Source organism: Epinephelus fuscoguttatus, linkage group LG15, assembly GCF_011397635.1.
Source record: "Epinephelus fuscoguttatus linkage group LG15, E.fuscoguttatus.final_Chr_v1".
Classification (NCBI taxonomy): Eukaryota; Metazoa; Chordata; class Actinopteri; order Perciformes; family Serranidae; genus Epinephelus; species Epinephelus fuscoguttatus.
The window spans coordinates 41896973-41914797 of NC_064766.1; the positions used below are offsets into that span (position 1 = coordinate 41896973).

Genomic DNA, 17825 nt, shown 5'->3' on the forward strand with positions numbered 1-17825 from the left:
GCTCATCGTCGTTACTTCACTGAGATTCCTGAACGTCACCTGTCTTTGTCTCTCTGGATCTTAATCTTCTCACTCTGTTTCTCCGTATTTGACGAATCAGTTTAAAAGTTAATCTGATTACTTTTAAACATCATTTTAACGTCAAAGTTTCTGACGTTGTAACTGAACTTTAATTTTCACAGAGACATCAGAGACATGCAGAAGGTTTGTGTGTCTTTCTGTCAATAATTCAAACTCCAGCAAACTGTCTCACCTCCAAAAATACTGATTTTAATGGGCAGTTTCAGTGACCAGAGCTTCATCAGGCAAACTGTTTATTGCTAAATGGTTAAAGACAACCTGCTTTCATTTAAAATAAGATGATAAAAAAGTAAAAACTAAATAAAAGGTTTTTAAAGTTTGCAATAAATGCACAGAAACACTCTTTATGTAAAACAAATAACACACGTGAAGAATTCAGACTGAAAAAACGTTCATCAGTCTTTGTCTAAAACCTTTAAACTGAATTCATGATTCAGTTTTTTAATTCTCTCAAACTCGCGGCTTTTATTTCTCCTCTGAGCTCATGTCTCTTCTTGTCTGTCTCCTTTCACCGTCAGCGTCCTCGCTGTCTTTTGGTTTTAATTCTTAAATGTTCATAAATACAATTCAGCTTTTTCCTGGCATCCAAATATCACTGAATACAAGTCATCAAATAGAAATGTTTCAGCTCAGAAGAATTAAAATAAATTAACATTTAAATTAATGAAACCCTCAGACATCTGTCCTTAAAACACTTCATTCAGCCTGTTATTGAGTCTTTACACCAACTGCTTGGTCAAATTTTGGTGGAGAAACTTCCAGCTTCCCCAAACCTACATTTTGGGAACATGTGCCTAAAACATTTTCATTTCTAAATCTACAACTTTGACTTTTTTAAAGAGAACTGCGGGATTGTATGGAAGCTCAAACCTGCTGGAAAGACAAAAAAAAGTTGCATCACAACTGTAAAAAGTGAAGACAAAGAGATTCTTCAGATGCAACAACGATGTTTAGTTTCTGAGCTGAGTCACAAGTTTTAAAGCTGTTTTACAGTCGACAGTTTGTTGACGATGCAGCGAGCTGCTCGAGGAGGTTTCTGTCACGAGACTCGACACTGTGTGAAATCTGGAGGATTTGACAAAATCCTGTTTGGCTCCGGAACCAAAGTGACCGTCGAGACCAGTGAGTTTGTTTTTGAGAACAGTTTTCTCAACAAATAAAATCTGTCGATAGTTTTCCTACGATTTTAAAAATCAAATCATAAACCTTAAAAATCAAAGTGTCAACAATATAAACTGTTGAAAGACTAAATCTGACCATCACCAACATGTGAGAATACAACAAACATTAAATTAAAGTTTCATCTGGAGAGAAAAATGTTGAGATTATTGATCCAGACGCAAAGCGATCGTAGACTGACCTGCTTTAAACATCTGACACAATATCATGAGACAGGATTTCTGTAACTTGCCTCATTAAAACTTTGATATCATTTTTAAGGTGAGGAAAAAACAATTTCACAACATTTAGATATCGGTCATGTTGAGCTGATCTGAAGTCAGATTTTGTGTGAGAGCAGAAACACTGTGTGACATCATCAGCTGCAGGACGCAGGATTTTATTTGGAGAAGGAACCAAAGTGATTGTCGACAGCAGTGAGTACCTGATGACGTTATTCTGACTTATCAGAATTATCTGATCAATGATATTGATAATTCTTCATAAAGTCCTTTTATAATATTTAATGTTTTATAACTGAGATGCATGTCATCCATCAGAGCCTCAGTTAGAACGTGAAATCTGTCTTTTCATTTGTAAAATGTCCAAAAACTCAAAAGAGCACGAGAAACAAAACAAAACTGGATCTTGATCCTGATGAAGTGTAAATCAAGCGTGTCGTCACTAAAGATCAACATTTGAAATATGATATAAACATATGAAATGTACAAACAGCAGCTCTGTTACAATTTAGTCACATTTAAAACTGATGTTTCTCTGAATGAGGTTTGGTTCAGTTCATCACAGCTGAGTTTGTGTCACGCTGCTTCATGTTGTGTGAATGCTGGTTTGGATAAAATTATCTTTGGCAGTGGGACCAGTTTAACCATTGAACCCAGTGAGTACTGACATTGATCATAAATATCATTTATACAAAGCACCTTTGTATGAAAACCAGAATAGTAAAAAGAATATAATAATAAAACGTATCAGGAGGAAAACAGTCAAATGAAAATTAATTTAAAGATTTAAAGAAAAATCACCTTCATCACAAGATATATAATACATCCGAACATTAATCAGGAGCTTGAAGAGTTTGTTCAGTAAATATCACAGTTTACATTTTATTGATAATACATATGAATTATTAATTATGTCAAATGAAAAACAAACTTTTTTTAACTGTAATGTAAAAATGATGTTTTTCTGAATGAGGTTTGGTTCAGTTCATCACAGCTGAGTTTGTGTCACGCTGCTTCATGTTGTGTGAATACTGGGCGAACAGATAAACTCATCTTTGGCAGTGGGACCAGTTTAACCATTGAACCCAGTGAGTACTGATTATTGATCATAAATATAATCTATGTGAGGCGTCTTTAAGTTTTACAGTGTTTTACAGGGAAACATAATGTTTCTATAAACAGTGTCTCTGCTGTCGCTCTCCAGAATTTAAATTGATGTATAAAATATATTTATAATGGAAGAAGCAGTTTATTGTTAAAATAATGTAATAATTCAGGCAAAAGTTTGTGGCCGGGCTCAGTTTATGTTCTGGAGCTTTGTGTTGTGTGAATGTTGGAGGAGGAACAAAGACGATCTTTGGAAGTGGAACCAGATTAAACATTGAAGCCTGTAAGTAGAAATATGAATCATAATTATTTACATGAAGCGTCTTTAATAACAAACTTTAGTGTTTGTTATTAAAGACAAAGAAAGCAGAGCAGAAGGAGCTTTAAAACATTTAGAAATTACGTGTGTGTTAATGTGAAGTTTTACATGTTAAATGTTTTTATTAGATGTGATTAATTCACGTTTTTTTGATATAAAAGATCAGGAAACATTTAAAGCTAAAAGATCTTATTTAGCTTTATTTAATTTAGGTTTATCTAATTTGGCTTATTTAATCCAACTTAATTAAATAGGTTTCTACACTATGGTTAATATAATCTGATTTATTTAATTAGGTTTATTTTCAAATCCGATTTTTTTTTTCAGGTTTATTCAATTCACATTTTATTGAATCCAAGCTAAACTGAGCTGAGACAGAGTTTGAGTTTGTGATTCATCTCTGAGCTTGGATCAGTTTGGATGTGTAACGTGAAGTTGGTTTGCTGAGCGGATCTGACGGGTTTTTGTCGAGCGCTCTCGTGTTGTGTGAGGACTGGTTTGAATAAGATCATCTTCGGCAGTGGAACCAGTTTAACCATTGAACCCAGTGAGTACTGATACACACCATAAATATGACTTATGAGTTTCAGCTGCTGAATAGGTGTTGAACTGTTTTTATCAGATGTGATTAAGTCACGTGACAAACATTTGAACCAACACACCCGTCATGACAGGTTTATTTAATCCAGGTTTGACCAAACTGAGCTGAGTTAGGTTTGAATCCACAGGTGTCTGAGTGTCTGATGTCGTTTTCTCTGTTATATTCAGTATTTACGGTGTTAGTGAGTTTGAGTCTGTGTGAAGTGGAGTCGGTCTGCTGAGTGGATCTGAGGGGTTTTTGTTGAGCGCTGTCGTGCTGTGTGGACACTGGTGGACGAGAGAAACTCATCTTTGGCTCTGGCTCTCTGTTGGCGGTTCAGTCCAGTAAGTCTCATCTTCTGCTTTATGTTTTCACATGGAAGTCATCAGTGAGGAGTGAACAGTGATGGAGACGATGTCTTGGACTCCTCAGGCTCGTAAAGTCGAACACAACTCAGTGTCATGTTGTCAGAGTGAGTCAGTCAGGTTTGTATAGTGCAGCCTCAGACTGTGTGACGTATGGCTCGGGTAGTAATAAGATCGTCTTTGGCGGCGGCACCAAACTTCATGTTCATGACAGTAAGTTGAATCTTTTTCATTGTGTTGATAAAACCTGACGGCAGGAAACTGATGAGCTGCATCAAAGGTTCCTTTAAAGTTGAGGAGCGACAGCTCGGGAGAGTTGGGTCCAGTTCTTAATGAGTGGATACGCAGGGGAGGAAAAAATCAGTACAGCATAGTATCATGATATTTTCATGTGGTGATGTCGTCTCCATTCAGAGACGCTCAGTATTGATTTTTTTAAAAAATGCTATAAATGACTGATATTGCAAATACAAATGAAGCTTTTGTTGCCCACTGGAATAATTAAAGGAAACATTTTCTCAGATTCATTTTGCTGCAATAGAAATGATTTGTTTGTGACATGAACAGACAGGAAACTTTGTCTTTGAGATAAAACAGATGAGTCAAAGTTTCCATTTACAGATGTAAAAAGGTCATAATGTGCAATATGTCACAATATATGTCATCACAATACTCAGCATATCACAAAGTGTTTAATATCACAATAATATGGTATCGTAAAGCCTCTAACAGATATCACCATGAAACTTCTCCAGTTGATAACTTAGATTAAAACAGTTATTTTTTACTTTACTAGTTTTATGAAATGTTATGTTTTGATATGAAAATGATGCATTATCTCATTAAATATGAGCTGATGTTTCTACATTTTGAGAACAGAAATCTGATCACTGGATAAAGTTAGGTTCAAGATTCTTCAAAAGTCAAAAGTTGTTTCTCTTTTCATCACTCCGTCTGCCGTCAACAGCCATGAAAAATCCATTTCTGCCATATTTTTGGGAATAAAAAGTTCTATAAATCAGACTGTGAAAGATATATGAACAAACCATTCTGTAAAAACCTTCCGAATATAAACAGGAATCAAGCTGGAACATTTGGTGGATTTAAGTGTCACTGAAGTGGAGATATTTGCATCAGAGTCAAAACGTATTTTGAGAAAACGGCCTGAAACTATATGGATTATAAAAGTCAAACAAAAGACACTGGACTGGGTTAAAAATGTGACTAACAGATATCACCATGAAACTCCCTCAGCTTATTGCTCACAGTAAGCCAGTTATGTTTTGTATTACAAGTTTTCTGAAAAGCCATGTTTAAATTAGTAAATTATCCAATTAAATGTGTTTGTGTACATTTCAGAAACATTTTATGGAAGCAAAATCGACCAAAATCTCAAAATTGACAAGCAGATGACAAAACTGTATTTTCACCTGAGGGGTGTCTGCAGAGTTTTCCTGTTCATAATAATCAGAACATTAAACAGTGACAGAAGATCAGTCAACTGTTTCAGTATCATTTACCATTTACTGAAAAAACAACAAATATTAAAAAACATGAACAACGAAAGTTTAAATTTTTGTTTTTTTTATGAGCAGAAAATGTTGAAAGATTGATTTCATTATAATAATCAATTACATCAACTGATCAACATATTAATCAGCAGCAGGACACTGAAACACTTCATCAATTAAAGAAAAAATATTTTTAGGTTAAAATTCAGTATTTTTACTGTAAATTTATTTTAAATCCGAACAGAAGCTGGAATCAGTGAGTCAAATCCTAAATGTATGAGTTTGTGTCACGCTGCTTCATGTTGTGTGAATACTGGGAATCCAAATAAGCTCATCTTTGGCAGTGGGACCAGTTTAACCATTGAACCCAGTGAGTACTGATTATTGATCATAAAAGTCTTACATATGGAGCATCTTTAAAAACCAGCTTGTTTTACAGGAGTGATCCAGTAACTGATAAAAGAAAGAAATACTGGAATAGAAATGATTCAGTTCATTCATTCATCTTTTTCTTCAGCCTCACAAAATTAACACAAAGTAGAAAATAATTCAATCTTCATATCGAGAATCAAACCTCATTTTATTCGTAACAAATATCTACAGTCTGGATTTGTTTTGAATCAAAGTGTGTTTTATACGCAGCAGGTATGAAAGAGTTACGCCAAATCTCAAATGTAAAAATGATGTTTTTCTGAATGAGATTTGGTTCAGTTCATCACAGCTGAGTTTGTGTCACGCTGTTTCATGTTGTGTGTATACTGGGAATCAAAAGATCATCTTTGGCAGTGGGACCAGTTTAACCATTGAACCCAGTGAGTACTGATTATTGATCATAAACATATAGTAAGTGGAGCGACTTTAAGAACAAACATGAACTGTGTTTCACATTTAAAAAGGCAGAATGAACAGCTGCTGATGGTGACTGAATCTTTTGACTCTTCAGGTTCATTAAATCAACACAAACACTGCCGTCAGGTTGAAAACTTGTATCTCCAAAACGTCAGGAACTAAAACAATGTGTCTTTAGATAACAGCAAAACTGAAGAAGCGTTAAAAAGAAAGATTTAATGAGCTGTTGTTCAAATAATCAAATTCAATAAAGGTTTCTTCAGTATCTCTATAGTAAATATCATTGTTAACATTTTATTTATGATTTATATTAATCAATCATTTTCAATGAAAGAGTGACTTTTTTAACCAGACAGAGGTCTCTGATGTAAAAGAGTTTGTGTCACGCTGCTTCATGTTGTGTGACTGGTGGAAATCAGAATCGACTCATCTTTGGCAGTGGGACCAGTTTAACCATTGAACCCAGTGAGTACTGATTATTGATCATAAAGAGTTTTTATTGCAGTGTATTTAAAGGCAAATTTTACAGCATGATACACACATATTTAAAATAGTTCCATCAGTGTCTCCTCTGCAAAGCAAAGGTCAAAATTTACATTTAGTTTCTAACATATATTTTATTAATGAAGCAGCTTATTGCTGTGATCGTCACGTGAAATGTCTGAAATATAAAAATGAGGATTATATCAGAGAAACAAACTGACAGCATCTGGTTTAATATTCTGAAAGAAGATATTTTAGAACAGATCTAAATATGAAGGTGTAAAATTAATCTGTCAGTTTTCTACATGAGGTTTGGTTCAGTTCATCAGTCAGATGAGTTTGTGTTCTGAAGCTTCATGATGTGTGAATACTGGAAGTAAGATCATCTTTGGCAGTGGGACCAGTTTAACCATTGAACCCAGTGAGTAGGACTGAATATCATAATTATTATCTGTATGAGTAGAAGTTAAAAAAAAAAAGATGGAAATGATTTGTTCGTCTGTTCAGGCTAAAAAAACAAAACAAAGAAATAATAATTCAGTGTGTCAACAAAATGTCAGCAGGAGTCAGTTTTTGGATAAAAAAACAAAAATTAAGAGTTTTAATGAACATTAATGTGATGATAAAGCCAAATTAGTGGATAATGTGTTAATCAGATTAATCAATAGGAAAATTAGAAGTATGATCACTAACATAGGTCACAGACTGATAAACATATTTATATTGATGTGAAGTCTGAATGAGGTTTGGTTCAGTTCATCACAGCTGAGTTTGTGTCACGCTGCTTCATGTTGTGTGAATACTGGAGCTGCAGATAAAATCATCTTTGGCAGTGGGACCAGTTTAACCATTGAACCCAGTGAGTACTGATATACATCATAAATATTATTCATATGAAGAAATGAAAACTTTGCAGTGTTTTACTGGAACATGTATAAAACCAGAATAGTAAAAATATTTTTAATGAAACTCGTCAGGTGGAGAAAAAGGAAAAAACAACCAAAAATTATTAAAAAACACAAAGATTTAAAGTTTTTATGAGCAGAATTGAAAAACCATCTTTATTGGAGTAATAAAATCATCAGTGTATTAATCAGGAGATTCCACATTAAAATATCTTTAACTTTAATATCTCTGTTTCACAGTTAATATCACTATTTACATTTTACTGATCATTCATTATCAATCATTGATTTGAAATGAAACACCAAAACTTTGGTTCAGTTCATCACAGCTGAGTTTGTGTCACGCTGCTTCATGCTGTGTGAATACTGGAGGTGGATATAAGATGATCTTTGGCAGTGGGACCAGTTTAACCATTGAACCCAGTGAGTACTGATTATTCATCATAAACATTATTTATATGAAGAAATGAAAATTCTGTTGTCAGGTGTAAAACATGTTTTTATAAAATGTCAAACAGAGAAAACGTCTCCAGAAAACACCAAAAATAAATAATCGTCCAGATAAAATAAAGACTGAAAGAAGTTACGATTGTTTTAAGCATCATAATTAAAAACATCATCAACAATATCACCATTTACATTTATTCATGTTACATAATAAATCATTTATTTTAAATGAAACACCAACTTTTCTTAACTGGTCAGAAGTCTGAATGTAAAACTGAATGAGGTTTGGTTCAGTTCATCACAGCTGAGTTTGTGTCACGCTGCTTCATGTTGTGTGTATTCTGGAGGAAATAAGCTCATCTTTGGCAGTGGGACCAGTTTAACCATTGAACCCAGTGAGTACTGATTATTGATTATAAACATTATTTATATGAGGCGTCTTTAAAAACAATTGCACAGTGTTTTACTGCAACACATTTAAAACCAGACAAATATGAACAAAACTTGTAAAACATGTTTCTATAAAATGTCAAACTGATGAAACGTCTCCAGAAAACACCAAAATAAATAATCGTCCAGATAAAATAAAGATTGAAAGAAGTTTTTATGAGTTTACGATTGTTTTAAGCATCATAATTAAAAACATCACCAACAATATCACCATTTACATTTATTCATAATACATAACAAATCATTTATTTTAAATGAAACACCAACTTTTCTTAACTGGACAGAAGTCTGAATGTAAAACTGAATGAGGTTTGGTTCAGTTCATCACAGCTGAGTTTGTGTCACGCTGCTTCATGTTGTGTGAATACTGGTGGAGGTCAATACCGACTGATCTTTGGCAGTGGGACCAGTTTAACCATTGAACCCAGTGAGTACTGATATAAATTAAATAAATGATTCACTCGACTCTTCAGACTCATAAAATCAACACAAAGTAGAAAATAATTAATATTTGTCTTTATCATAAAAATCAATGCATCGACTGATTAATCAGAATAATCAATATATGATCCGTGACTATGAAAACATTTAGTTTAAACTGTACAGTAAATATCAAGATTGACACATTTATATTGGTTATTTGTTTTAAATAAAAACTAAAAAAAAACATGTCTTATTGGTGTAACTGGGATGTAACCATTCCAGTTCATCACAGCTGAGTTTGTGTCACGCTGCTTCATGTTGTGTGAATGCTGGGAATAAGATCATCTTTGGCAGTGGGACCAGTTTAACCATTGAACCCAGTGAGTACTGATACACATCATAAATATTCATATGAAGAAATGAAAACTTTGCAGTGTTTTACTGGAACATGTATAAAACCAGAATAGTAAAAATATTTTTAATGAAACTCGTCAGGTGGAGAAAAAGGAAAAAACAACCAAAAATTATTAAAAAAACACAAAGATTTAAAGTTTTTATGAGCAGAATTGAAAAACCATCTTTATTGGAGTAATAAAATCATCAGTGTATTAATCAGGAGATTCCACATTAAAATATCTTTAATATCTCTGTTTCACAGTTAATATCACTATTTACATTTTACTGATCATTCATTATCAATCATTGATTTGAAATGAAACACCAAAACTTTGGTTCAGTTCATCACAGCTGAGTTTGTGTCACGCTGCTTCATGTTGTGTGAATACTGGAGGTGGGAATAAGCTCATCTTTGGCAGTGGGACCAGTTTAACCATTGAACCCAGTGAGTACTGATTATTCATCATAAACATTATTTATATGAAGAAATGAAAATTCTGCAGTGTTTTTTTACACATACAAAAAACAGAACAGTAAATATATTTTAATCAAACTGATAGTTTTCTGTGCTGCACTGTCGTCAGGTGTAAAACATGTTTCTATAAAATGTCAAACTGATGAAACGTCTCCAGAAAACACCAAAATAAATAATGGTCCAGATAAAATAAAGACTGAAAGAAGTTATTATGAGTTTAAATCATCTTTAGCATCATCACAGTGTTTTACTGCAACACATAAAACCATTTAAAACACAGTTATCTGTGCTGCTCTGTCGTCAGGTGGAAAACAGTCTTTGGAAAAAAATCATTTTTAAAACAACAAAGATTAAAAGTTTTAATGAGCAGAAATTGTTGGAAAATCATGTTTATAATATTAATAAAATACATCAGTGTATTAATCAGGAGCTCGAACATTAAAGCAGTTTGTTCAGTATCTATATTGTACAGTAAATATCACCATTTACACCTTTATAAAATAATACATCATTATTATTATTTATAATAAAACACTAACTTTAGTCTGAATGTAAAACTGAATGAGGTTTGGTTCAGTTCATCACAGCTGAGTTTGTGTCACGCTGCTTCATGTTGTGTGAATACTGGTGCAAATCAATACCGACTGATCTTTGGCAGTGGGACCAGTTTAACCATTGAACCCAGTGAGTACTGATTATTGATCATAAACATGATTCATACGAGGCGTCTTTACAGCGTTTTACTGAAATACACACAAACCCAGGACAGCAGGTCACAAAAGACTGAACACAATCTTGTAATGAACTCTGCTGAGATTCAAGTCTGTATCTGCAGACTGTCAACTTTTCAAAATCTAAACAAACAAACAAACAAACAAACAAACACACTCACATCCAGCTTGATGGTTAAATTGTCCAGACAGTGGTCAGTGTGACAGCTCTGCTCAGTTACTACATTTACATCTCATTAATAATTTATGATAGATTTTTATTTTTAATTAAGAAAACGTGAAATAAAATCCTCCTGACAGAAGAGTCAAACATTAAAACAGATGTTTTTCTGAATGGAGTTTGGTTCAGTTGGTCGCTGCTCAGTTTGTGTCCTGATGCTTCGTACTGTGTGACTAACAATGAGAAGATCATCTTTGGCAGTGGGACCAGTTTAACCATTGATCCCAGTGAGTACTGATTATTGATCATAATCACTGTTAATGTGCAACAGAGACAACAATAACTCGCTCGAACTTCTTCATCCTAATAATTATAATAATCATAAATACATCAAAGAATCATAATGTATTAATTAGAGGATCAACACTGAAACACTCAGTTTAGTCTCGTTTAGTTTATTAGTTTCTAGTATCGTGGACAATCCCAATTAATTGACTGTAGAAATAACAGAACAGTACATTACATCACATTCATTAAAAAGGGAGAGTTAAGACTGAGGAGAAAAAGATAGATCAGTAAAGACAAAAAAGAACAGTAAAACATCGGTGTCTATTATAATTTACATTTTATTTATAGTGTTAACGTAAAAAAAAGTTCAGTTCATCAGTCTGAGTTTGTGTCACAGTGTTTCATGTTGTGTGAATGCTGGTGGAGGTACAGCTAAGATGATCTTTGGCAGTGGGACCAGTTTAACCATTGAACCCAGTGAGTACTGATATAAATCATGAATTGAGTTTGAATTTTATCAGCACACAAGATGTGATCAATACAAGTATATAAAATCAAACATAGCAGAGATAGTTCAGGAGAGGTCAGAAACATTTGTTCAGTATATTGTATATAGTATATATAATATTTGTTCTATATTGTACAGTAAATATCACCATTTACACCTTTATAAAATAATACATCATTATTATTTTTTATAATAAAACACTAACTTTAGTCTGAAATGTAAAACTGATGTTTTTCTGAATGAGGTTTGGTTCAGTTCATCACAGCTGAGTTTGTGTCACGCTGCTTCATGTTGTGTGTATTCTGGAGGTCAAAAGATGATCTTTGGCAGTGGGACCAGTTTAACCATTGAACCCAGTGAGTACTGATATAAATTAAATAATGATTCACTCGACTCTTCAGACTCATAAAATCAACACAAAGTAGAAAATAATTAATATTTGTCTTTATCATAAAAATCAATGCATCGACTGATTAATCAGAATAATCAATATATGATCCGTGACTATGAAAACATTTAGTTTAAACTGTACAGTAAATATCAAGATTGACACATTTATATTGGTTATTTGTTTGAAGTAAAAAAAATAAAAAAAACATGTCTTATTGGTGTAACTGGGATGTAACCATTCCAGTTCATCACAGCTGAGTTTGTGTCACGCTGCTTCATGTTGTGTGAATGCTGGATATAAGCTCATCTTTGGCAGTGGGACCAGTTTAACCATTGAACCCAGTGAGTACTGATTATTGATCATAAATATTATTCATATGAAGAAATGAAAACTTTGCAGTGTTTTACTGCAACACATTTAAAACCAAAGCAACAAAAATATTTTAATCAAACTGATAGTTTTCTGTGCTGCACTGTCGTCAGGTGTAAAACATGTTTCTATAAAATGTCAAACTGATGAAACGTCTCCAGAAAACACCAAAAATAAATAATCGTCCAGATAAAATAAAGACTGAAAGAAGTTATTATGAGTTCAAATCATCTTTAGCATCATCACAGTGTTTTACTGCAACACATAAAACCAGAATAGTAGAAAAAATATGAATAAAATTCACAGTTATACTCAAGTAATATCACCACTTACATTTGATTTATTTTATACATTAATAATCCATTATCTTAAATGCATATAGTGACTTTTCTTAACTGGACAGAAGTCTGAATGTAAAAGTGATGTTTTTCTGAATGAGGTTTGGTTCAGTTCATCACGGCTGAGTTTGTGTCACGCTGCTTCATGTTGTTTGAATACTGGTGGAGCTGCAAATAAGCTCATCTTTGGCAGTGGGACCAGTTTAACCATTGAACCCAGTGATGATTCAGTTCATTCATTCATCTTTTTCTTCAGCCTCACAAAATTAACACAAAGTAGAAAATAATTCAATCTTCATATCGAGAATCAAACCTCATTTTATTCGTAACAAATATCTACAGTCTGGATTTGTTTTGAATCAAAGTGTCATTATTTTATTTAGCAGGTATGAAGATAAAAATCTCAAATGTAAAAATGATGTTTTTCTGAATGAGGTTTGGTTCAGTTCATCACAGCTGAGTTTGTGTCACGCTGCTTCATGTTGTGTGAATACTGGTGGAGCTGCAAATAAGCTCATCTTTGGCAGTGGGACCAGTTTAACCATTGAACCCAGTGAGTACTGATTATTGATTATAAATGTCTTACATATGGAGCATCTTTAAAAACCAGCTTGTTTTACAGGAGTGATCCAGTAACTGATAAAAGAAAGAAATACTGGAATAGAAATGATTCAGTTCATTCATTCATCTTTTTCTTCAGCCTCACAAAATTAACACAAAGTAGAAAATAATTCAATCTTCATATCGAGAATCAAACCTCATTTTATTCATAACAAATATCTACAGTTTGGATTTGTTTTGAATCAAAGTGTGTTTTATACGCAGCAGGTATGAAAGAGTTACGCCAAATCTCAAATGTAAAAATGATGTTTTTCTGAATGAGGTTTGGTTCAGTTCATCACAGCTGAGTTTGTGTCACGCTGTTTCATGTTGTGTGAATGGTGGAGGTGCAACTAAGATGATCTTTGGCAGTGGGACCAGTTTAACCATTGAACCCAGTGAGTACTGATATAAATCATGAATTGAGTTTGAGTTTTATCAGCACACAAGATGTGATCAAAACAAGTATATAAAATCAAACATAGCAGAGATAGTTCAGGAGAGGTCAGAAACATGAAGGGCCTGATGTGAAAAGCTTGTCACTAGAGTTTAAATATTTCTGTCCTAAACATGAGAATAAAACAGACAGAACAAGAAAATATAATAATCATAAATGAACTAACACATTAACTATTGTACAGGTGTTTCAGCATATTATTAAACATGATTCATACGAGGCGTCTTTACAGCGTTTTACTGAAATACACACAAACCCAGGACAGCAGGTCACTTGTAATGAACTCTGCTGTCACATTAAAGTCTGTTTCAGAATCGAAGAAAACAGTTTTGGTATCAAACCAAGAAAGCTCAAAGTTTTCTGCACTTAACGCAGTTTGTAATGAACATCATCAGTGTGAGAGCACTGCTCCACCATCTCCACCGTACACATAGAAGATTTACATTTGATTAATAATTCAGACTTTATTTATTTTTAATTTAAGCAGTGTCTTGTCGTTGTGACTAAAGTGTCAAACTGTGAAGTCTCAAATGTAACATAAAAATAAATAATCGTCTGGCTCAGTCTGACTGGAGGCAGTTCATGTTGTTCAAATACTTGTGAATACTGGGAATCAGAAGTTCATCTTTGGCAGTGGGACCAGTTTAACCATTGAACCCAGTGAGTACTGATTATTGATCATAAATATTATTCATATGAAGAAATGAAAACTTTGCAGTGTTTTACTGGAACACATATAACACCAGAATAGTAACAATATTTTTAATGAAACTTATCAATCATTGATTTGAAATGAAACACCAAAACTTTGGTTCAGTTCATCACAGCTGAGTTTGTGTCACGCTGCTTCATGTTGTGTGAATACTGGGAATCAGAAGTTCATCTTTGGCAGTGGGACCAGTTTAACCATTGAACCCAGTGAGTACTGATTATTGATCATAAACATTATTTATATGAAGCATCTTTAAACACAAACTTTACAGTGTTTTACTGCAACATATTTAAAACCATTTAAAACACAGTTATCTGTGCTGCTCTGTCGTCAGGTGGAAAACAGTCTTTGGAAAAAGACACAAATGAAAAATCTTTCTTTTTCGAGCTGAAATCATGTTTATAATATTAATAAAATACATCAGTGTATTAATCAGGAGCTCGAACATTAAAGCTGTTTATTGTACAGTAAATATCACCATTTACGGGTTCATGTCATTGGTTCGACTGTCCGCGGTGCTGAACGGCTCGCGGCGGGCGTATGGTGCGCCGTGGCCGGCTTGAGGTGGAGCAGGCTCATGGTTTATGTGTTTGTCACTTTCTTTTTCATTTTAACCCACACCATGATCTTTTCCTGACCCTAACCAAGTGGTTTTCGTGCCTAAACCTAACCAGACCTTAACCACAGGGCATGATGATGATTTCGGAACGGACTTAGGAACAATGAGTTTAATATGGTCGGAACAATGGGCTGTCGAACCAATGGGCAGTTCCCACCATTTACACCTTTATAAAATAATACATCATTATTATTATTATTTATAATAAAACACTAACTTTAGTCTGAATGTAAAACTGAATGAGGTTTGGTTCAGTTCATCACAGCTGAGTTTGTGTCACGCTGCTTCATGTTGTGTGAATATTGGTGCAGGTGCAAATAAGATGATCTTTGGCAGTGGGACCAGTTTAACCATTGAACCCAGTGAGTACTGATTATTGATCATAAACATTATTTATATGAAGAAATGGAAACTTTGCAGTGTTTTACTGGAACATGTATAAAACCAGAATAGTAAAAATATTTTTAATGAAACTCGTCAGGTGGAGAAAAAGGAAAAAACAACCAAAAATCATTAAAAAAAACACAAAGATTTAAAGTTTTTATGAGCAGAACTGAAAAACCACCTTTATTGGAGTAATAAAATCATCAGTGTATTAATCAGGAGATTCCACATTAAAATATCTTTAACTTTAATATCTCTGTTTCACAGTTAATATCACTATTTACATTTTACTGATCATTCATTATCAATCATTGATTTGAAATGAAACACCAAAACTTTGGTTCAGTTCATCACAGCTGAGTTTGTGTCACGCTGCTTCATGTTGTGTGAATACTGGTGCAGGTGCAAATAAGATGATCTTTGGCAGTGGGACCAGTTTAACCATTGAACCCAGTGAGTACTGATTATTGATCATAAACATTATTTATATGAAGAAATGGAAACTTTGCAGTGTTTTACTGGAACATGTATAAAACCAGAATAGTAAAAATATTTTTAATGAAACTCGTCAGGTGGAGAAAAAGGAAAAAACAACCAAAAATCATTAAAAAAAACACAAAGATTTAAAGTTTTTATGAGCAGAACTGAAAAACCATCTTTATTGGAGTAATAAAATCATCAGTGTATTAATCAGGAGATTCCACATTAAAATATCTTTAACTTTAATATCTCTGTTTCACAGTTAATATCACTATTTACATTTTACTGATCATTCATTATCAATCATTGATTTGAAATGAAACACCAAAACTTTGGTTCAGTTCATCACAGCTGAGTTTGTGTCACGCTGCTTCATGTTGTGTGAATACTGGAGGTGGGAATAAGCTCATCTTTGGCAGTGGGACCAGTTTAACCATTGAACCCAGTGAGTAGAACTGAATATCATGATTAATATCTGTATGAGTCTTTAACACAAACTTTAACCTGTGTGCTGTGAATACAAAGAAAACCGGAGTAGAAGTTAAAAAAAAAAAAAAGATGGAAATGATTTGTTCGTCTGTTCAGGCTAAAAAAAACCAAAGAAATAATAATTCAGTGTGTCAACAAAATGTCAGCAGGAGTCAGTTTTTGGATCAAAAAAAACAAAAATTAAGAGTTTTAATGAACATTAATGTGATGATAAAGCCAAATTAGTGGATAATGTGTTAATCAGATTAATCAATAGGAAAATTAGAAGTATGATCACTAACATAGGTCACAGACTGATAAACATATTTATATTGATGTGAAGTCTGAATGAGGTTTGGTTCAGTTCATCACAGCTGAGTTTGTGTCACGCTGCTTCATGTTGTGTGAATACTGGAGCTGCAGATAAGCTCATCTTTGGCAGTGGGACCAGTTTAACCATTGAACCCAGTGAGTACTGATTATTGATCATAATGATTATTAATAAGGTTCATCTTGTATGTTACACACTACATTCACTCGACTCTTCAGGCTCGTTAAATCTGCACAAAATACAAAATAATAAATACTTGTCTTTGTTATAATCAATAAATATATCAGCTCAGTCAGAATCAAAGGTGTTCGGGATCTGCTGTACAGTAACCAGACATTTTATTTCTAATATATTTATAACAGACATTTATTTCTATTGAAAACATCTTATTCATTAACTGCACTGTTATTCATCAGTCAGAAGCCTCAGCTGTTAAATTTATAGTTTATTAAATGAGGTTTGGTTCAGTTCATCACAGCTGAGTTTGTGTCACGCTGCTTCATGTTGTGTGTATTCTGGGAATAAGATCATATTTGGCAGTGGGACCAGTTTAACCATTGAACCCAGTGAGTACTGATTATTGATCATAAACATTATTTATATGAGGCGTCTTTAAACACAACTGTACAGTGTTTTACTGCAACACATTTAAAACCAGACAAATATGAACAAAACTTGTAAAACATGTTTCTATAAAATGTCAAACTGAGAAAACGTCTCCAGAAAACAGAAGTCTGAATGTAAAACTGAATGAGGTTTGGTTCAGTTCATCACAGCTGAGTTTGTGTCACGCTGCTTCATGTTGTGTGAATACTGGTGGAGGTCAATACCGACTGATCTTTGGCAGTGGGACCAGTTTAACCATTGAACCCAGTGAGTACTGATTACTGATCATAAACATGATTCATACGAGGCGTCTTTACAGCGTTTTACTGAAATACACACAAACCCAGGACAGCAGGTCACAAAAGACTGAACACAATCTTGTAATGAACTCTGCTGAGATTAAAGTCTGTATCTGCAGACTGTCAACTTTTCAAAATCTAAACAAACAAACAAACAAACAAACAAACACACTCACATCCAGCTTGATGGTTAAATTGTCCAGACAGTGGTCAGTGTGACAGCTCTGCTCAGTTACTACATTTACATCTCATTAATAATTTATGATAGATTTTTATTTTTAATGAAGAAAATG

The 17825-nt window shown here is 33.6% G+C and overlaps 1 protein-coding gene across 1 annotated transcript in view; it reads left to right on the forward strand.

The window, feature by feature from the left end:
• Positions 1-1086: 1086 nt before the first annotated feature.
• LOC125902881 (T cell receptor alpha chain MC.7.G5-like) overlaps positions 1087-17825 on the forward strand; it is a 62043-nt gene continuing 45304 nt past the window's right edge. Inside the window, exon 1 of the mRNA XM_049599539.1 lies at positions 1087-1203. Within this exon, the coding sequence (XP_049455496.1) occupies positions 1092-1203 (112 nt within the window). The 5' untranslated portion in view covers positions 1087-1091. The remainder of the gene's footprint in view (positions 1204-17825) is intronic.